We start from the raw sequence: 15,986 nt of genomic DNA, 5'->3' as shown, positions 1-15,986 counted from the left end.
GGTAATAATAATTACATAAAAAATATATCTAAAACAAAAAATATTTAATTTGAACTGCTAACAGGAACAACAAGGAAAATAATAACAACAATAATACACAATATATAAAAAACAAGTTAGCATGAATGCCAATGATAAAAATAAGTTAATAAATAAAATAAGCATTATGAATAAATGAAATTATAACACACACACACACACACACACACACACACACACACACACACACACACACACACACACACACACACACACACACACACAATGTGTGAACATCTAGAGGGCTGATAGGTTACTTAATGTAAGTTGTGTACAAATTATATAAATCTGTCATTATTAGTCCAACAAAACGACCCAGTAACGTGACATTGGCATACAGAGTAATAATGAGCATGTGCATAAGATAAAGCTCTCACAAACTGCTCACTTTCACTGCTACACAAGGGGAGGGACCATAGCTTATAGACAGCAGTTTGAGGTTTCTGTGATGTGTCAAATACAATACCATTTATGGAGGAAAAGAAAGAGGAAGCTGTATTTTGACAGACATTGGTTAGTGGGGGAAGGGTAAGACATGTTAGACCAAGTGAGCTCTCTTCAGTCAGGTGTCATCGATATCCAGGTCACATGAAATCATCCATCCTGTTGCACATCACTCCACAATGACTTACTGTTCCTCTGGCTTGCTAGCACTGTTATTAGCATTTATCTGTCACATTTAAGCTATGTTCTGGGAATAACCTGTGACATGTAAAAATGTCAGCATTTTTACATAATTTCATCAGCTCACTCCTGGGTGTAGTCAGACATTTTATGGCAATTGTCTAGGGTAGGGTGAGACACTAAACCCATCCAAAAAATAAATAAATAAATAAATAAAAACATAATGTGAGTTGTACGCCATGAGTGAGACTACCCCAGACTACCTTTTTTTTTTAAATAAGTAAAGCACAAGAGCATATTATTGAAACACACACACACACACACACACACACACACACACACACACACACACACACACACACACACACACACACACACACACACACACACACACACACATCTCATTGTGTGTTCTGTTTCATATGCTGGTCTGAGTTCTTGTATTATTCTCAGTCCCTCTTACATTTACATTTGTGCCATTTGTCAGATATCCTTATCCAAAGTGACTTTCTATCTTATTTATTCAACTGAGCAGGTGACGGTTAAAGGCTTTACTCTATACTGTAGCCCAGTGTGGCAGCTTAGCAGTACTGGGATTCGAACTGCAAGAGGTTAGTCAGTAAACCTATTCACCTCCCACCATAGTTGGTTTATATTAATAATAAATGGTAATGAAGGTTCAACTTGAGAATATTAGACAGAGCTTTTTTGTATGAGGTGTACACATGCTTTCTCAGTGCTGGGCTGAGCTTTTTTTCTGCAGGGACTAATCAAAAACTTCCGATTAGGGATTAAATCGATGATAGTTTTCAGACTGAGTAAAGAACACTTTTATCCAAGGGTTTAAATGTTTTTTTAACATATTCATATTAACAATAAACAATTTTTTCAGGTGCAGTGGTTTAAATCACCTATACTGTGTCTTTGTCATCCAGAATTACTCTGTCCTTTGATTCAGCATGAGCAGTGGTGTGAGAAGATGTGTATTTTTTGGGGGGAAAAAGAGCACAATGTGTAAACAACTGCAAATGTGCAGACTCTGACAAGCAAGCCAACGAGCATGAGACATGTCTCAGAGCTTGTGGAGATACAGTGCTCTGTTTTGGGTGCATTTTCATCAACACTGATCCTGCTCTGTGTGCTCAGGTTGGCTGTCCTTGTGTTGCCTGTTTAAAACACTGTTTAAAAGTTACAATTATATTTCATCAGGTCTCAGGTACCGTAGGAAGATTCTATAGATCATTTTCTGGATATTTTAACAAAATAGCGTTTACAGTCTGATTTACGTTAAGCATAATTTGTGAAATATTTCCAGATCAGTGACATTTTGTGTTGTGCTTTCATTAGTGTGACAGAAAACAATGACTTTCTTCACATATTATCGCCTGATATCTGAGAATATTAATCAGTACTTAAGCATGTTATTAGATACCAATATCAGTGCAGATGTACAACTTCATACAGTATTCTAAAGAACTTTGAGAACAACATATTTGGGCCTTATTTTTGTTCTCAATTTGTGTTTTTTTGTTGCAAACAAATAGAAACCATGATTTTAGCAGTGCTTTAAAATGATTACTTGTCACACTGTATGAGTAAGTCACAACAACATTCCTGACCAAATCTGATCACAAACTGTGTGAAAACGAGTTCTCAATTTCAGACAAGAACATTGGTCTAATTATGGCACATACCAGACAAAGGTTTAGACACACCTTCTTATTCAGTGGCCTTTCTTTATTTTTATTGTTTTCACTTTGTATTATGACAGAACAAATATGGAATTGCTTGCAGAATGGAGGTGATAGTAATTCTAATAAACGTATCCCAAGCAGCCAAAGTACCTCTTGGTCTTGCTATTGGAACAGTCCTCATGACTGTTTCATCATGGCACTTGGGGATACATTCAGAGTTCTTCAGATTTTTCAGTACAATCTCTACTCAGAATCACTAAAAAATTGTATAGTGTCATTTTTTAATTCCAAAATATAATAACCATCATCTATGTGTAGGCTAAATGTGAAAGGAAATGCTTGCCACACTTGCTTTTTAAAGAATTCAATTCAGAAGATTCATAAAATTCTCACAGACAAATGTGTCATTATTATTAGAGATTAGACCAAAGCAGCTGACTTCATTGGCATGAAGAGACATTTTGGGTTTTATAGAAATCCTACACATCAGGGTTGATGCAGATGCTGCAATTCATGACTTTTTAATCAATATTTATATTATGGGTTTCCAAGGATTATAGATGCTGATTTATTTATTTATTTTGGTTAGATTAAAAATGTTATTCTGAATTTATATTGGTACATTAAATAATAATTGGCTTTCTTTATTTCACTTTTTAATAAAACGTTCCAGGTTTCTAGTATGAATAGTTGTTGCTTATCTCAAGTACAGATATTTTTTTAACATTAGTGTAATATTAGTTTCAGTCCATAAGAGGAAGTTTTAGATGCATCATTATAACATATTATGAAGCAAACATTATTTTCACATCAGTGTAGGAAGACTGAACATTACCACCTAAACCTTTTACATCCTATAGAATAGTTAATGTTTGGATAATGAAATGCTTCTTAATCATAACCTTTAGCATTACTTGATAACTTATCGTCATACTTGTTGGTACATGATTTAAATCTGAGTAAATAAAAACTTTGAAGTCTTATTTCTGGAGGCTCTGCAATTCTGCCTCCTGCTGGCATCTTCTTTCGTGCATATAATATGTCCTTCTCCTTAGCAGGTTTTTAAAGAAAGTTCTAAAATGTTCTCCTACAAAAAAGAACAGGATGGGATCCAGGCAGCTGTGGGCTACACACAAACAAAGTGTCACCACTGCGGATTTACGCACTGGCCAGATGACCTCACAGGAAAAACTGTCATTGCTCACGTTCAGTTCACTGTATAAGAAGATTATCCGCATGACATGATATGGCAAAAAGCAGATGACGAATAAGCTGAGGCTGATGATGACCAAAGCAAAGGCTTTTTTCTTTGAAATGTTGATCGTGCGCTGGGACGGACCAGGCTTCAGTAATCTGTAAGCTACCGACACGGAGCACCACAAGATAAAAGCTAAAGGCAGCACAAAGCCCACAGCCAGAGTTCCATTGTTAATATTGATTAAACGCTGGATGGTTTGGTTATTGTTTTGTAGCTCCATGCATTTCTGAGCACCCTCTTGGCTTGCATTTTTGTTCTGACCCAAAATCAACAAAGGACTTGAGGTCGCTGCGACAAACAGCCAGATTAAAAAACAAACCAACTGTCCTTTACACCATTTTTGCAAGTGTTTATAGCGGTAGGGATGGAAAAGTGCCAAATATCGCATGATGTTTAGGGAAACTAAGAAATAAATTGATGTGTACATGTTCAGGTAGAAGACATAGAACATGAGACTGCAGGCCAGCTTGCCAAATTTCCAAACAGAACCTGACAGGTAGTAAGAAGCTCTGAAGGGCAGCGAGCACACCAGCATAAGGTCGGACACCAACAGATTAACCATGAACAGATTGACTGTAGTCAGACCCCTCTTCTTCCTCCACACACTGAAGAAGATGTACAGGGAGACAGAGTGGCCGACAACACCTAGAATAAAGACTAACAGGTAGGTGATGGGAAACATTAACTGCTTGAAATCCGTAATGCTGCAGTTTCTTGAGAGCAGGATTTGAAGAAAAGAGATCCATCGTTGAGTAAAAAACATGAAAGAAAAACAAAAACATCTACATTTAAGAACATATTCAAAGGAATACACCTGATTATTTTCAATATGATATATAGACCGTTGACACATTACGACAATACGATGATTATTAATAAGGTGCTGAAACCACCACAAGCTGCCAAACAGCTTTAATGCACACTGTCTTTGATGCTACACATCTCCACTGTAGTGTAGAGAGATAAACATCATTCTTCCAAAGGTTTTTGTCTCAGTCTGTGTTTTGACAGTGTGTTTCTCAAATCTCCAATATCTGTTCAACTAGGTTGAGATTTGGTGACTGTAAAAGTCAATACATATGACTTACCTCGATTCATGGGGGGGTGGGGGTGAAGTCATCGTGGATGACAGCGATGCCACCTGGGGAGAGATACAAAGAAATTCTCATTCATCAGAAGGTAAATGTGATCGGTCTCAAGAGCTTTGAGTTGATTTGCAGTCATGATTCTTTTTAAAGAGGACAAGTAGACCAGAACCATGCCAACAAAAACAAAGAAAGAAACAAAGCATCACAGATCTAACAACTTCTTTAATTAGGAAAAAAAATGTCTGTAGATCTACTGCATTTGTAGCATTTGGGTGAGAACCACAAACATAAAGAACTGAGAACTGAGTCGCTTAATGGAAAATTACTAGGTGTAGTTGCAAGCAAGAACTATTAGGTGCATATGCAAACAAGAAATATTTGTTCGTTTGTTTGTTGTGTGGTAGTTTTGTGTTTAATGTCAGGGTGAGTTTGGTTGTGGTTGTTACACTGCCCTTTTTTTTAATTATTATTATTAATATGAACACTAAACCTGTTTTTCATGCTTGCTTGATTTTTTTTTATCCGCTGACTCATTTGCACATTTTGTTTCAAAGTTTTAACTTGCATTCACTCTCACTCATTTATCTAGACCCTATCCATGGGGTGATGCATGTATACACCTGGATGGGATGCCAGTCCAGAGCCAGCCAATGGCATAGGCAACATATGCAGCTGTCTAGGGTGCAAAAAATATGCCCATAAAGATATAATTTTAGTACAGATTGCTTATCGAACTGATTAAAATGTTGTTAGGATACAATAAAATTGACATCAACAGAAAATATAATAGAGTTTATTGCACTTCTTTGTTGATTTGCACTTTGTTTAATTGTTGTGTGAGTCTTTTGTTACTGTTAGTCAAATTTGCTTCTTATTTATTATCACAATTTATTTACTACCTATTTATGTGAATGCTTATCATTATTTATGTTACGTTATATTATAGGAAGGTTTTGAAAAATTCAACATGACAAATCTGAATGATAAAAAGCTTACAAGTAATAATATACTACCATCTTAAAAACAGACAAATCTTTTGCCAAGATACTTTTTCATTTTTATAATGCAGCTTACTGTTGAGTTGTTTATTAGTTCCAGCTCGTTCATATGTTACATGCACGTTTCACGTGCTCTTAACTATCTTCAGGACTTAATCAATTTTTGTTGCTTTAAATGTCCTTAGAAATCAAATTGATTAAGTGACTCATGAAACATCAGTGAACGTAATAAACTAATAAGGTTTAAAGGAGTCTAAAGTGTTGAAACCATTGCAGATGAGCTAGACAGTATCAGACTGAACAATCGACAAGACTTCAAAGGATTTTACAATCAGCTCTAAAGGCCTTTAGTATGAAAACAGTGGTATTTCAGTTTCTATTCACACCAGACATTTGAATTCTTAGGCACATTTTAAGTCTTGTGATTTACAAGTGGAAAAATAAAAATCCAAGCCAATCATTTAGTAAACAATCGAGTCTTTTCACCTAGCACTAAATTAATACCAAAAAAGTATTTAGTTACCTTTTTTAGCTTGAACTCAAAAATACAGAGCTGTCAGGTTGAGGGAAATGCAGGCGTCTCGAGCTGCATTTTCAGAAAGAGATAAGAGCTACACATATCTACATGTGACTGAAAAAGAAAGGCAGGGTGAAGATAAACAGTTGTGTTGGGGCATGCAGCTTCCCACGGTGCAAACTAATCATTCCTCTTTCTCTGGAATCACACAGTACATTAGTATTAAGGTGGAAAAAAACCCGGAAACCAAACACCTACTATTAAAAAAAAAAAAAAGCAAAAGAGAAGAAAAATCTACATACTGCATTTAAAAATCTTTTTTTTTTCAACTGGTTAAGTTCCTCATTTCATTGTTAGAACTGTTTACCTCTTTATCTATTATTTCCTGTTTCTGGCTTAAAAAAAACCAGAACAAAACACCATGTATAAATAGATTTACTGAGACAAGGTAGGTATGTGCAATGAGTGAAGGCAATGAGTTTGTACAGAGATGTCTGAAAGAGACCTCTTAAGTTTTCACTATAACAGATATGACATTTAGGTTTTTGTTTGTTTATTTGTTTTTAATATTTTACACACAATAACCCAATAAGCATGATATGAAAAGATTTTTAGGACATTTCTGTGAAAATGATTGACAAATCAAAATTTCTTTCTTTTAGATTGATTTTCAGTCCATGTATTAGTTTGTGTTATATCTCAGTTCTTTTACTATAGGGTCAAATATGTTACACTTTTTACACAACGGTTTGCTTTCATTTGTGGAATTGATCAGGCACCATTATCTAGAGCAGCCTGCATTTATCTCATTCACGGAACTGAGCCGACGAGGGAAAAGGGTCACGCTAAAGGAATCAGAAGCAACCTGGCAGTGCTGGGATTTTAACTCACAACCATCTGCTTAATCACTGAGCCTCCACTTCTCCTGCCCACAGTGTATTAATTTCTTTAATGTTCTTTTTCTTTTGAGATTTTCTCAAAATCTAAATTATTTTTTTTAGAGCACTAAGACCCTGATCGGGTTACAAGAGTTACATTTCTGTGTTTCTAATGGCTCTAAAACATTTCTAATGGTTATTGCATCACACAGCACCACATGAGTACCCACTATGCTCATTTTTATCATGTCATGATTTATGTCCATCATAAATCTGTTTCATTGGGTCGTATGGCATCACGCTCAATAAACACACTCCTTTACAGTTACTGCGAACTGAATGACATGACATGACTATACAGAGGGGCTGACTGATCATCCACATCCTGTTTCTCAGAGCTTCCTTGAGTATTCTGATGCAAAAAATCTCACAGGCCTCGGCAAGTTAAAGCGTATAAATCTTCTCCCAATTGTATGTTGGTGTTAAATTTGTGTTTATATTGATTCAGAGAACCGTTAATCATCCTGATTCAGTGTAAAACCTGAAACCTGTCTGCACCAACAGGATGTTGATCAGCACCAAAATGCTTAAAGCAAGAGACACGTCAACAATCATCATGCCTCGTACGTGAGACAGGAAACTCTCAGAATCTTTGAGATATGAAAAGCATTTAAAAAAGCATGTTTTGTACCAGATAGGGCTAGTAAATAGTAGACAAACTATTGTACTTTTTAACTGATGTTCACCAGATGTAAAAATCTGACTTGTAAAGGCACAATGCAAATATGTAGCTGCATGAACATAGCATGTGGTCATGAGTTAAAAGGCCAAAAAGAAAAAAGCAAACTGTAAAAAAAAAAAGGAAACAATTTTAAATATTGCCAAAAGACCAATACTTAGTAGGAGGTTTGTTCGAACAGATGACACAGTCCTGTCAAGCCACTGAAGGTTTCCATCTGTAAAGAATTTATGTAATTTAGATTTTATGGTCTGGAATTTGTCATTTCTGTTTGCATCTGCAAGCTATCTTTTGTGACAAACCTTACTCGGATCCATTTCTCAAAAACATAAAATATAAATCAACTATTTAAACCTGTGTACCAGGGTTTAAAGTTTCCTTTTCCCAACAGAAGATGGAGCTATTTAGTAAATCTAGCTGCTGATATGTAAAACAAAACAACAATCAAGTTCTCTGAAACAAACAAACAAACAAACAAACAAACAAATAAATAAATAAATAAGAGGCATCCTGGATTTCAACATTTTAAATTCTACGTACAATATCGATCCTGCAGAACGCCTCGCCGGCGTCTCCTCCATGTACCATAGTGTGCAGCTGCTCCTCCAACTAAGATTTCCAAAAAACTGTCTGGGTTTGTGAAAACTGGTTGTTTGGAGTGAACTGCCCGATGTTAAGCAGTTCTTCTCTAGTGTAAGTTATCAGGATAGTGTAACCCTTATTACGGCGTAGTAGTAATAATGTACATTGGTTTAGTAGTCTAATGCAGTCTTAGAGGTTATCATCAATACGAATTTGGACCAGAATCAGTAAACTCTAAATTGTTAAGAGCCTGAGAATTGAAGGCCAATAAAAAAATAAAATATACCACACCAAAATGACAGTTTGCATAACCTGTATTAAACACACAGGGTTGGTACATACATATAAAAACACATTTATGAAAAACAACAAACTAAAATAAAGTGTGCACGTAAACAAAACCCTTTTTTCAGTTCCTTTGAGCTCAGTTCGTCCTTGTTTCCTCTTGCCTTTGTTGACAAGAGTTCAGTTTTCACCGTTGGGGCCCTTTTTTTTTTAGTTTGTGTTAGTGTTCGTCCTACCACCAAGAAGATGAAGATGAACCTGGCAATCCGTCTAAAGTCAGGGTCACAAACACGGTTGGCTCTATGAGAATCTATGAATCTCTGGGGAAACATCTGGAATGTGTGGATCTGTATCACTCAGTGGAAAGGATCTCTGCACGATGTTTCCAACTCTTTACCAAAACCTGACCATTTTAGCAGAATTCACTGCCTTTAGCTCAGTGACAAACAGTGGATTCAGGCACAGCTCTCTTTTACACTCAAGTGGATAACGCAGCCTCCTATGCTCGAATGCTGGGACCAAAAAACGTGCGGAGACACGAAACTAGAGGCATAACTGTAACGGAGCCTAGCTAGCAGCTGATTGGTCAGCTCATTGCCTCATAAAGTTCACCCATTATCTCACTTACAAGTCAATCAAAGATACGAAAATAAAGTTGGATCAGGCTGCACTAGACTGTCACGGACTGTGGAAACCTGAGCATTTGGGGTTCTCTGAAACAGTAAACAGGAATGATTTCATCCTCATCGTCTGAGAATTGATTTTCATCCACAGTAGGATTTGCATGGGTCAGGCCCCTTGTTGACCTCGGTAGGCAAGTAACCACATGGAAGTCCCTATGCAGTGTTCTTAAAGGACCATCCTGATTTTCAGATTTGACTGTGTAGACGGGCAGAGTACCTGCTCTCCTCACCACCACATGTACAATTGACTCTCACTTGTCTGAAATCTTATGTTTTCCTCAAATACAAACATGCCTGTCATACCTCATTTTGATCTTGCGTGCTATCTTTGCAGCATTTTCAATTGCTATCTTGCAGGTGTCTTCAAGTCGTGACAAAGTTTTGCACATACTAGTTTTGTGATGTATGCTGACGCCCTTGCACTGGCAATCCAAACGCCAAATCAACCGGCAGATGACGGTGACGTCCGAACATCGGTTCATATGGTGTGAATCCGGTCACCTCATTCCTGGTGCAATTATACTGTAGGCGTGGACCAGGGGTTTTACAAAATTATGCCAATGAGATTTCTCTGGGCTTTGATGAGTACCCAGCATGTCTAGTAGGGTGTGATTAAATCACTCAACAGGGTTGCCCCTAGGGTGTTCTCACTTTATGTATGCCGGCCACTTGACAGAGCTCTTTTATCATGCAGGATTCGAAATCAGGTCCCTGATCACTGTGTAACTTTTCTGGGATTCCATAATGCACCATAAATTCTCCACATGCACTTTTCCATTAATCTTTGAAATGTACTCGGCGCATTCGTCACTCCCTGAGGCATTCTGTTAAATTCCCAGAACCTAAGAGGACACACGAATGGAGTCTTTGGTTTGTCTGCTTCCTCAACTTCGATCTGGTAATAACCAGAATTTAAATCAAGGACGGAGAACCACTGGGACCCGCTGAGCGCTGAGAATGTGTCTTCCAGCTTTGGAAGAGAGTATTCATCTTTTATGGTCTGGAGATTTAGATGCCTGTAGTCTATGCACAACCGGACCTGGCCATTTTTTTTCCTGACCACCATTATTGGTGACGAAAACGGTGACGCTGGCTCTTTAATGACTCCTGCATCAAGAAGCTCCTGAATGAGTTTGCGAACAGCTTCGATGTCTTGTGGGTGTATTGGTCTAACACTCTATTTAAAAGAAGTTTCATCTGAGAGATTTATGTTGTGTGCTACTTTATCTGTTCTGCCAAAATCCAAGTCATGTTGTGCAAACACATCGGGCATGTTGTTGAGCTGCTGAGTGATGTGTTCTTTCCATTCAGATGGAATTGGGGACTCACCGAAATTGAAGTTTAGGTCATGCTTTTTGTTTGACTGAGTCTCTGGTGACTTTGGGAGGGATTCTGGTTGTTTTACTACACTGTGCTACTGTAACAAGATGCTCTGGTAAGCACTTATCTCTGCAATCGCATATTTAGCGGGAATGTCACTGCAGGGGAATGTCAACTAAACTAGCTGTTACCAGCAAGCCCGGCAAGGAGGGTAAGGATGGCTGCTCAATGACAACGGACTTCTCATTCTGCAAGCAATAAGCTACAGTAACTCCCTCAACTACTTACAGTTTCACCAGCTGGAATGACTTTAGAGCTTCTGCCTTGCAATGTCGCTACACTGTGGTCACTGTTGTTGGTCTGTTTTTGTCTAAGCTCAAGACATTTAAGAACTGCTCTATAGCCATGTGGGATTGGTTGATGGCTTGTCAATCCGGCTTCGTAGTACATGTCATACAATACATCAAGGGTGTTGGTGCCTATAAGCACAAGAGACTGTGAAGTGGCTCGCATATCAGGAACAACCAAAGCGAGAGTATTTACATCCATTGACACTCTTTTGGAAAAGTTACAGTCATTTCTATGTAACCTAAGTAGGGTATGGACTGTCCATTTGCTCTTTCCACCTCCAAGAGATCATGTAGTGGCTTAATCTCCTGCTCTGAAAAGTGCTGTACATAAAATGACTGAGGAACTGTTGTTACTTGGGAACCCGTATCAAGTAAGCAGTCGACTTCTTCACCTTTTATGTTGACTTTAGCTCTACTCTTTGTGTCAAACAACCCCTTAGGAAGTTTAAAAGGGTGGTTCTTACTTGAATGTTTTAGACTAGCACATACTACAGCCTTGTCTTTGCTGTTTATGGCTGAGGGATGTTATTGACTCTTCAGCCCCTGTTTGTCCCACAACAGGAACTGCTTGTCATTTAAAGGTAAGTTGAGACTGTTTTGTGTTTCCTACATGTGCTGCTTCTCCTCTAAAGGCCTGGGTCTGTTATTCTGCTTATTCTTGGTGTGTTTTTGCATGTCTGTGTTAACACTGACTAGTTTTTGTACTTTGCCTGGACTTTTTCTTGCTGTTCCCCTGTTATCAGCCCCCTTTGTTTTTTCTGTGCCATAAAATAGGTTAATTGGTTTTGTAAACGGGCTACTTGCCTCCCAAGACAACACTGAGACTGACCTCTGACTTCGCCTTTGACTATGCACAGGCCCACGCACTTTGGAGCTGAAGCTGGCCACGTTGTCTGGTGGTGCCAAAGTGTTTTTCTTTTCATGCGAATAGCTTTTGCTAACTGTCTGTCTTCTTCTGTTCTTAGTAACAGCAAATGAAGGGGGGTTGCTTTTCTTCTGCTCAAGTTGCAGGCTCGAAAGCAAAGAATTTTCCCAGCATACCCTACAGAACTGTTTGAGTAGGTGTTTATCTACCTCGGCAGGTGCAGCCCCACCCCTTCTCACAGCTAGGTTCAATGCTTATTGCAATCGATGAAGATAAGTGGAGGGTTTCTCACTCGGATCTTGAAGTGTGTTCATAAATTGGGCAAAAAGTTCTTCCCCATCCTCAACAGTACCAAAGGCTGAGTCCAAGAGCTGCAGGTAAGCGGTGGGGGGTGATCTTGAGATCTGAGGATGGGACATGCTGGGAACATTTAAAAGCAGCTTGATGTGTGAGCACCAAGTGTCATAATCAGCTTTGTTACTGGGTCTGGGAATCTTTCCAGAAAAGGAATGAAACCTCATTGGAGATTGCAAGTGTGGGCTAACATCTTCCCTCCTTACAATGCTCAACCACCACCTTCTGTATTTCTGCTGGGTTTATGTCACTCACTGAAAGGGACAGAGCTTTCCCTCCATTAGTTAACAGGACTGAATCAGTGATACTACAATTTTCTTCCCGTGTGGCATCCGAGAATGAGATGAGGGACTGTTGATCTTCGGGGGTAGGAGATTGAAGTGTCACAATTGGGTCTCAACATGTAAAGGGGAGACCTATTTCATAGCTTCAATATCTTCACCAATGTGAGACATCATCTCTTTCAACACCTCACTCCCTGCCTCATAAAGTTCACCCATTTGCTCACTTACAAGTCAATCACTCACTCACTCATTCATTTTCTACCGCTTATCCGAACTTCTCGGGTCACAGGGAGCCTGTGCCTATCTCAGGCGTCATCGGGGCATCAAGGCAGGATGCACCCACAAGTCAATCAAAGATGCGAAAATAAAAGTTAACCCTTTTGTGACTTGGTTAGACAGCTAAATAGGGTTTCTCATTATTAAGCCTGGCAACAGTAGGGTGACCAAACACACAGAAAGTAAGCAAAAAAAAGAAAGAAAGTACTAGAGAGAGTCGTGCCAAGGCCACCATCCGCGGTGCAATCTTGACAAACATGCAAAAGCCACATCCAAAATTACCCTGTGTTAATAAATGGTCATATCTCACTATCATATGATCATTCCTACAGCTTTTGTTACCTCCTGAGTGATTCTAGACATGACACACACTTTAGTCATACGTGTTCGGCACTCTGAGGTGGGAAGCTGGGATACATGTCCATGTTTTAACCTGAAACAGATATCTATTCAACTAGTTTAATCTTTCATTCCACCTAACTCTTTCCTTGGCATCCTCTACTCTCGCACCATTTACCCTCATGTCCTCTTTTAACACATCCATATATCTCCTCTTTGGCCTTCCTCTTGACCTCTTACCTGGCAGCTCCATCTCCAACATCCTTCTACCAATATAATCATCTCCCTACGCTGTACATGTCTAAACCATCTCAATCTAGCCTCTCTGACCTTGTCCCCAAAACAGCCAACCTGAGCTGTCCCTCTGATGTGCTCGTTCCTAATTCTGTCCATCCTCGTCACACCTCAACATCCTTATCTCTGCTACCTCCATCTCTACCACGTCTTTTCTTCACTGATACAGTTTCTAACCCATAAGCAGAGCTGGTCTCACTACTGTCTTATACACCTTTCTGCTGACAATCCTGTCACACAACACTCCTGACACTTTTCTCCACCTCTTTTCCACACTCCCTGTCACACTGAACGCTTGTGGTGAACAATTGACCCCAAGTATTTAAACTCCTGAACCTTTGTGACTCCAGAACTCTGTAATCTCACGGTTCTACTTCCCTTCCTCTTGTTCATAAACATGTATTCTGTCTTAATTTTTTAGATTATATGTTGTTATTCTTTTGGCTGCTTCCTGTTCGAGGATGCAACTGCGGATCATCTGGTCCACACATTTGATCTGGTACAGTTTTTTCACTGGATGCCTTACCTGACACAACCCTCCCATTTTTATGTGGGCTTGGGATAGGCCCCGAGAGTTAACTTGGCTTCCTGCACGGGAACCAAAGCCGGGTTACGGCAACAAGAAGCGCGGAACAATGAGATCAAATGATCCAGATTTCGATTTTATTCAGAAGTATTAGAAATAACAGAAAAATGTCCAGTGCTGTGTTGATCGATAAAAATCACAAAACCATCATCAGCTGTCCAAGAAGAACTAAATGTTTATAAATAAAATATAAGTTTGCAATTACAAGTTAAACAAAAAGCTCACTGTATAAAGTACTTCTGCTTCTCGATTTTCACCAGATTCCTGTTTTGGGGCAAAGGGCAAATTTTGCTTGATTAATCAGCACAATGCAGCCCTTCACACAATGCTCAACACAATGCAGCCCATCACACAATGCTGTCCGTGTACATTTTATTTTCCTAAAAAGGACGATCGTGTAAGACAGTCATACATTTTAATAAAACAATCTCAAGTCAGTTATTAACAAATCTTTTGACAAAATGTACTTAATACAAAAAGTCAAAAACATTCTAACAGCTAGCAATTCAATTGGAAAAAAAACTCACATTACAAGCTCTGTTCAGGGAGCAAATTAAAATGCAATATATTAAAAAGACAAATACAAAGTATGTAAATGTACACACACATTTTATAAAACCAAGAGTGTATCTGATAACCCTACCACAGAAATAACCTTTCAGGAAAAAACTATACTTTTTGTTTTTAACTGAATATCCATTAGTGCCATCGAGGCACCTTAAACCGAAGAGTTCTAGTTTTATTTGTCAGCTCTTTCTGTGGAGAAACATCTTAAATCAAAGGTCTGACATTTCAATACGTTATTTTTCCACACTTAAGTATGTATTACTTTTTTTTTTTTAAAGGCAAATAAAAAAAAATAATTAAAATCTTTGAAAAGAAGCAGAAGCTGATAAAAAAAAAAAAAAAAAAAGTTACCTGAATCTCGTTATCCCGAATTTTGGTTTTTGGCCAAGACTTAATTTTGCTGTGCCCCTACTTAATCATGTGTACAAGTCAACGGGTTTTCTGCCTTGTTCTTCCAGCACAAAGTGATTGTGTGCCCAGTGAGCACATGACTGTGGTCATGTGGGTAATTACAACATGTAGGTAATGTTTCAACACTTACATGTTGCAGAAATGTAAAGTTGCAGATTAAATTTATTATTCTAAAAATAATAAAATTAATTCATTCTTGTGTGAAGTTCTCCCAGTTGCAGTCATCAAAGACACACAGGCATCAGACTCATGATACCCTTTAGAACAATACAAAAATGCCACCCAAAAAAAAAAAAAAGCAAAAAAGCTGAAAATGACAGATTTTTATACAGACTTATTTTGTATAAAGTTTCTATAAAATGCAGCTTTTTACGTTACAACATTCTGACTGACTTACCAGTAGGATTATTCAGTTCATTAAACATGAATGCTTTACAAGCATAAAAATGAAGCCAAACAAATGCAGTTTTTTTTTTACAACAGTCTCAGAAGCTTAAACCGCATGTCCTGAAATTGGGTTTCGGGCCAAAACATCACTACTTAAAATTCTAAATTTATCCCCTGATTCCATGCCTCCAAATCGTCTGTGATATTCTTGCTGAATCTTATTCACTTATTTATCCTCAAGTGTATATTTGGATACATAAAAAGGCCTAATTATTAAAACTGCAAATGAAGAGTAACAGCCTATGTAAGCGCACATGATGATGATGATGAGTTTGATGAGGCTTGTACACATTAGGGCTCTGGGTCTTCCTTCTCAGCCTCCTCCTTCATTTTCTGTTCCTGCATGCGGTTGCGAACTGAACCTAGTACACAACACAAGTGTTACATGTTAGTTAAGATCAGGGTGTCTGAGAAAATAGGGAAACAAACACAGACAGAGAAGATGGACAAATCAGTAGCTCAGACATCTGCAACAAGAGTCAGAGCTTTTTTCCATCTTTCATTCAAC

The 15,986-nt window shown here is 38.3% G+C and overlaps 2 protein-coding genes across 3 annotated transcripts in view; both read right to left on the bottom strand.

The window, feature by feature from the left end:
* Window positions 1-1,999: 1,999 nt before the first annotated feature.
* cysltr2a (cysteinyl leukotriene receptor 2a) lies at window positions 2,000-15,093 on the bottom strand. 2 transcript variants are annotated; one of them, XM_027134121.2, is made up of 4 exons: window positions 14,972-15,093; window positions 6,225-6,287; window positions 4,704-4,756; window positions 2,000-4,328 (listed from the first exon to the last, which is right to left on the bottom strand). In XM_027134121.2, the coding sequence occupies exons 3-4, from the start codon at window positions 4,733-4,735 to the stop codon at window positions 3,338-3,340; spliced, it is 1,023 nt and encodes a 340-aa protein (XP_026989922.2). In that variant the 5' UTR covers window positions 4,736-4,756; window positions 6,225-6,287; window positions 14,972-15,093; the 3' UTR covers window positions 2,000-3,337. The 2 variants fall into 2 exon arrangements, with proteins under 2 accessions (XP_026989922.2, XP_026989923.2); XM_027134122.2 differs by lacking the exon at window positions 6,225-6,287 and having other exon boundaries at window positions 14,972-15,076.
* The window catches only part of rb1 (retinoblastoma 1), a 24,541-nt gene continuing 22,663 nt past the window's right edge, over window positions 14,109-15,986 (bottom strand). The window contains exon 27 of the mRNA XM_027134117.2: window positions 14,109-15,840. Coding sequence (XP_026989918.2) covers window positions 15,770-15,840 — 71 coding nt within the window. The 3' untranslated portion in view covers window positions 14,109-15,769. The remainder of the gene's footprint in view (window positions 15,841-15,986) is intronic.

This window comes from Tachysurus fulvidraco, chromosome 21 (genome assembly GCF_022655615.1).
Source record: "Tachysurus fulvidraco isolate hzauxx_2018 chromosome 21, HZAU_PFXX_2.0, whole genome shotgun sequence".
In the NCBI taxonomy this organism is placed as follows: Eukaryota; Metazoa; Chordata; class Actinopteri; order Siluriformes; family Bagridae; genus Tachysurus; species Tachysurus fulvidraco.
Note: the sequence above shows the minus strand (reverse complement) of the source record. Positions and strands in the feature narration are given on the sequence as shown.

Excerpts from the sequence above, each read along its gene's own strand:
- cysltr2a (XM_027134121.2), bottom strand. The coding sequence starts at position 4,735 with ATGACTTCACCCCCACCCCCCCATGAATCGAG. Across the intron at positions 4,329-4,703 it reads CCACCCCCCCATGAATCGAG|AAACTGCAGCATTACGGATT; the intron begins GTAAGTCATATG and ends CCTGCTCTCAAG.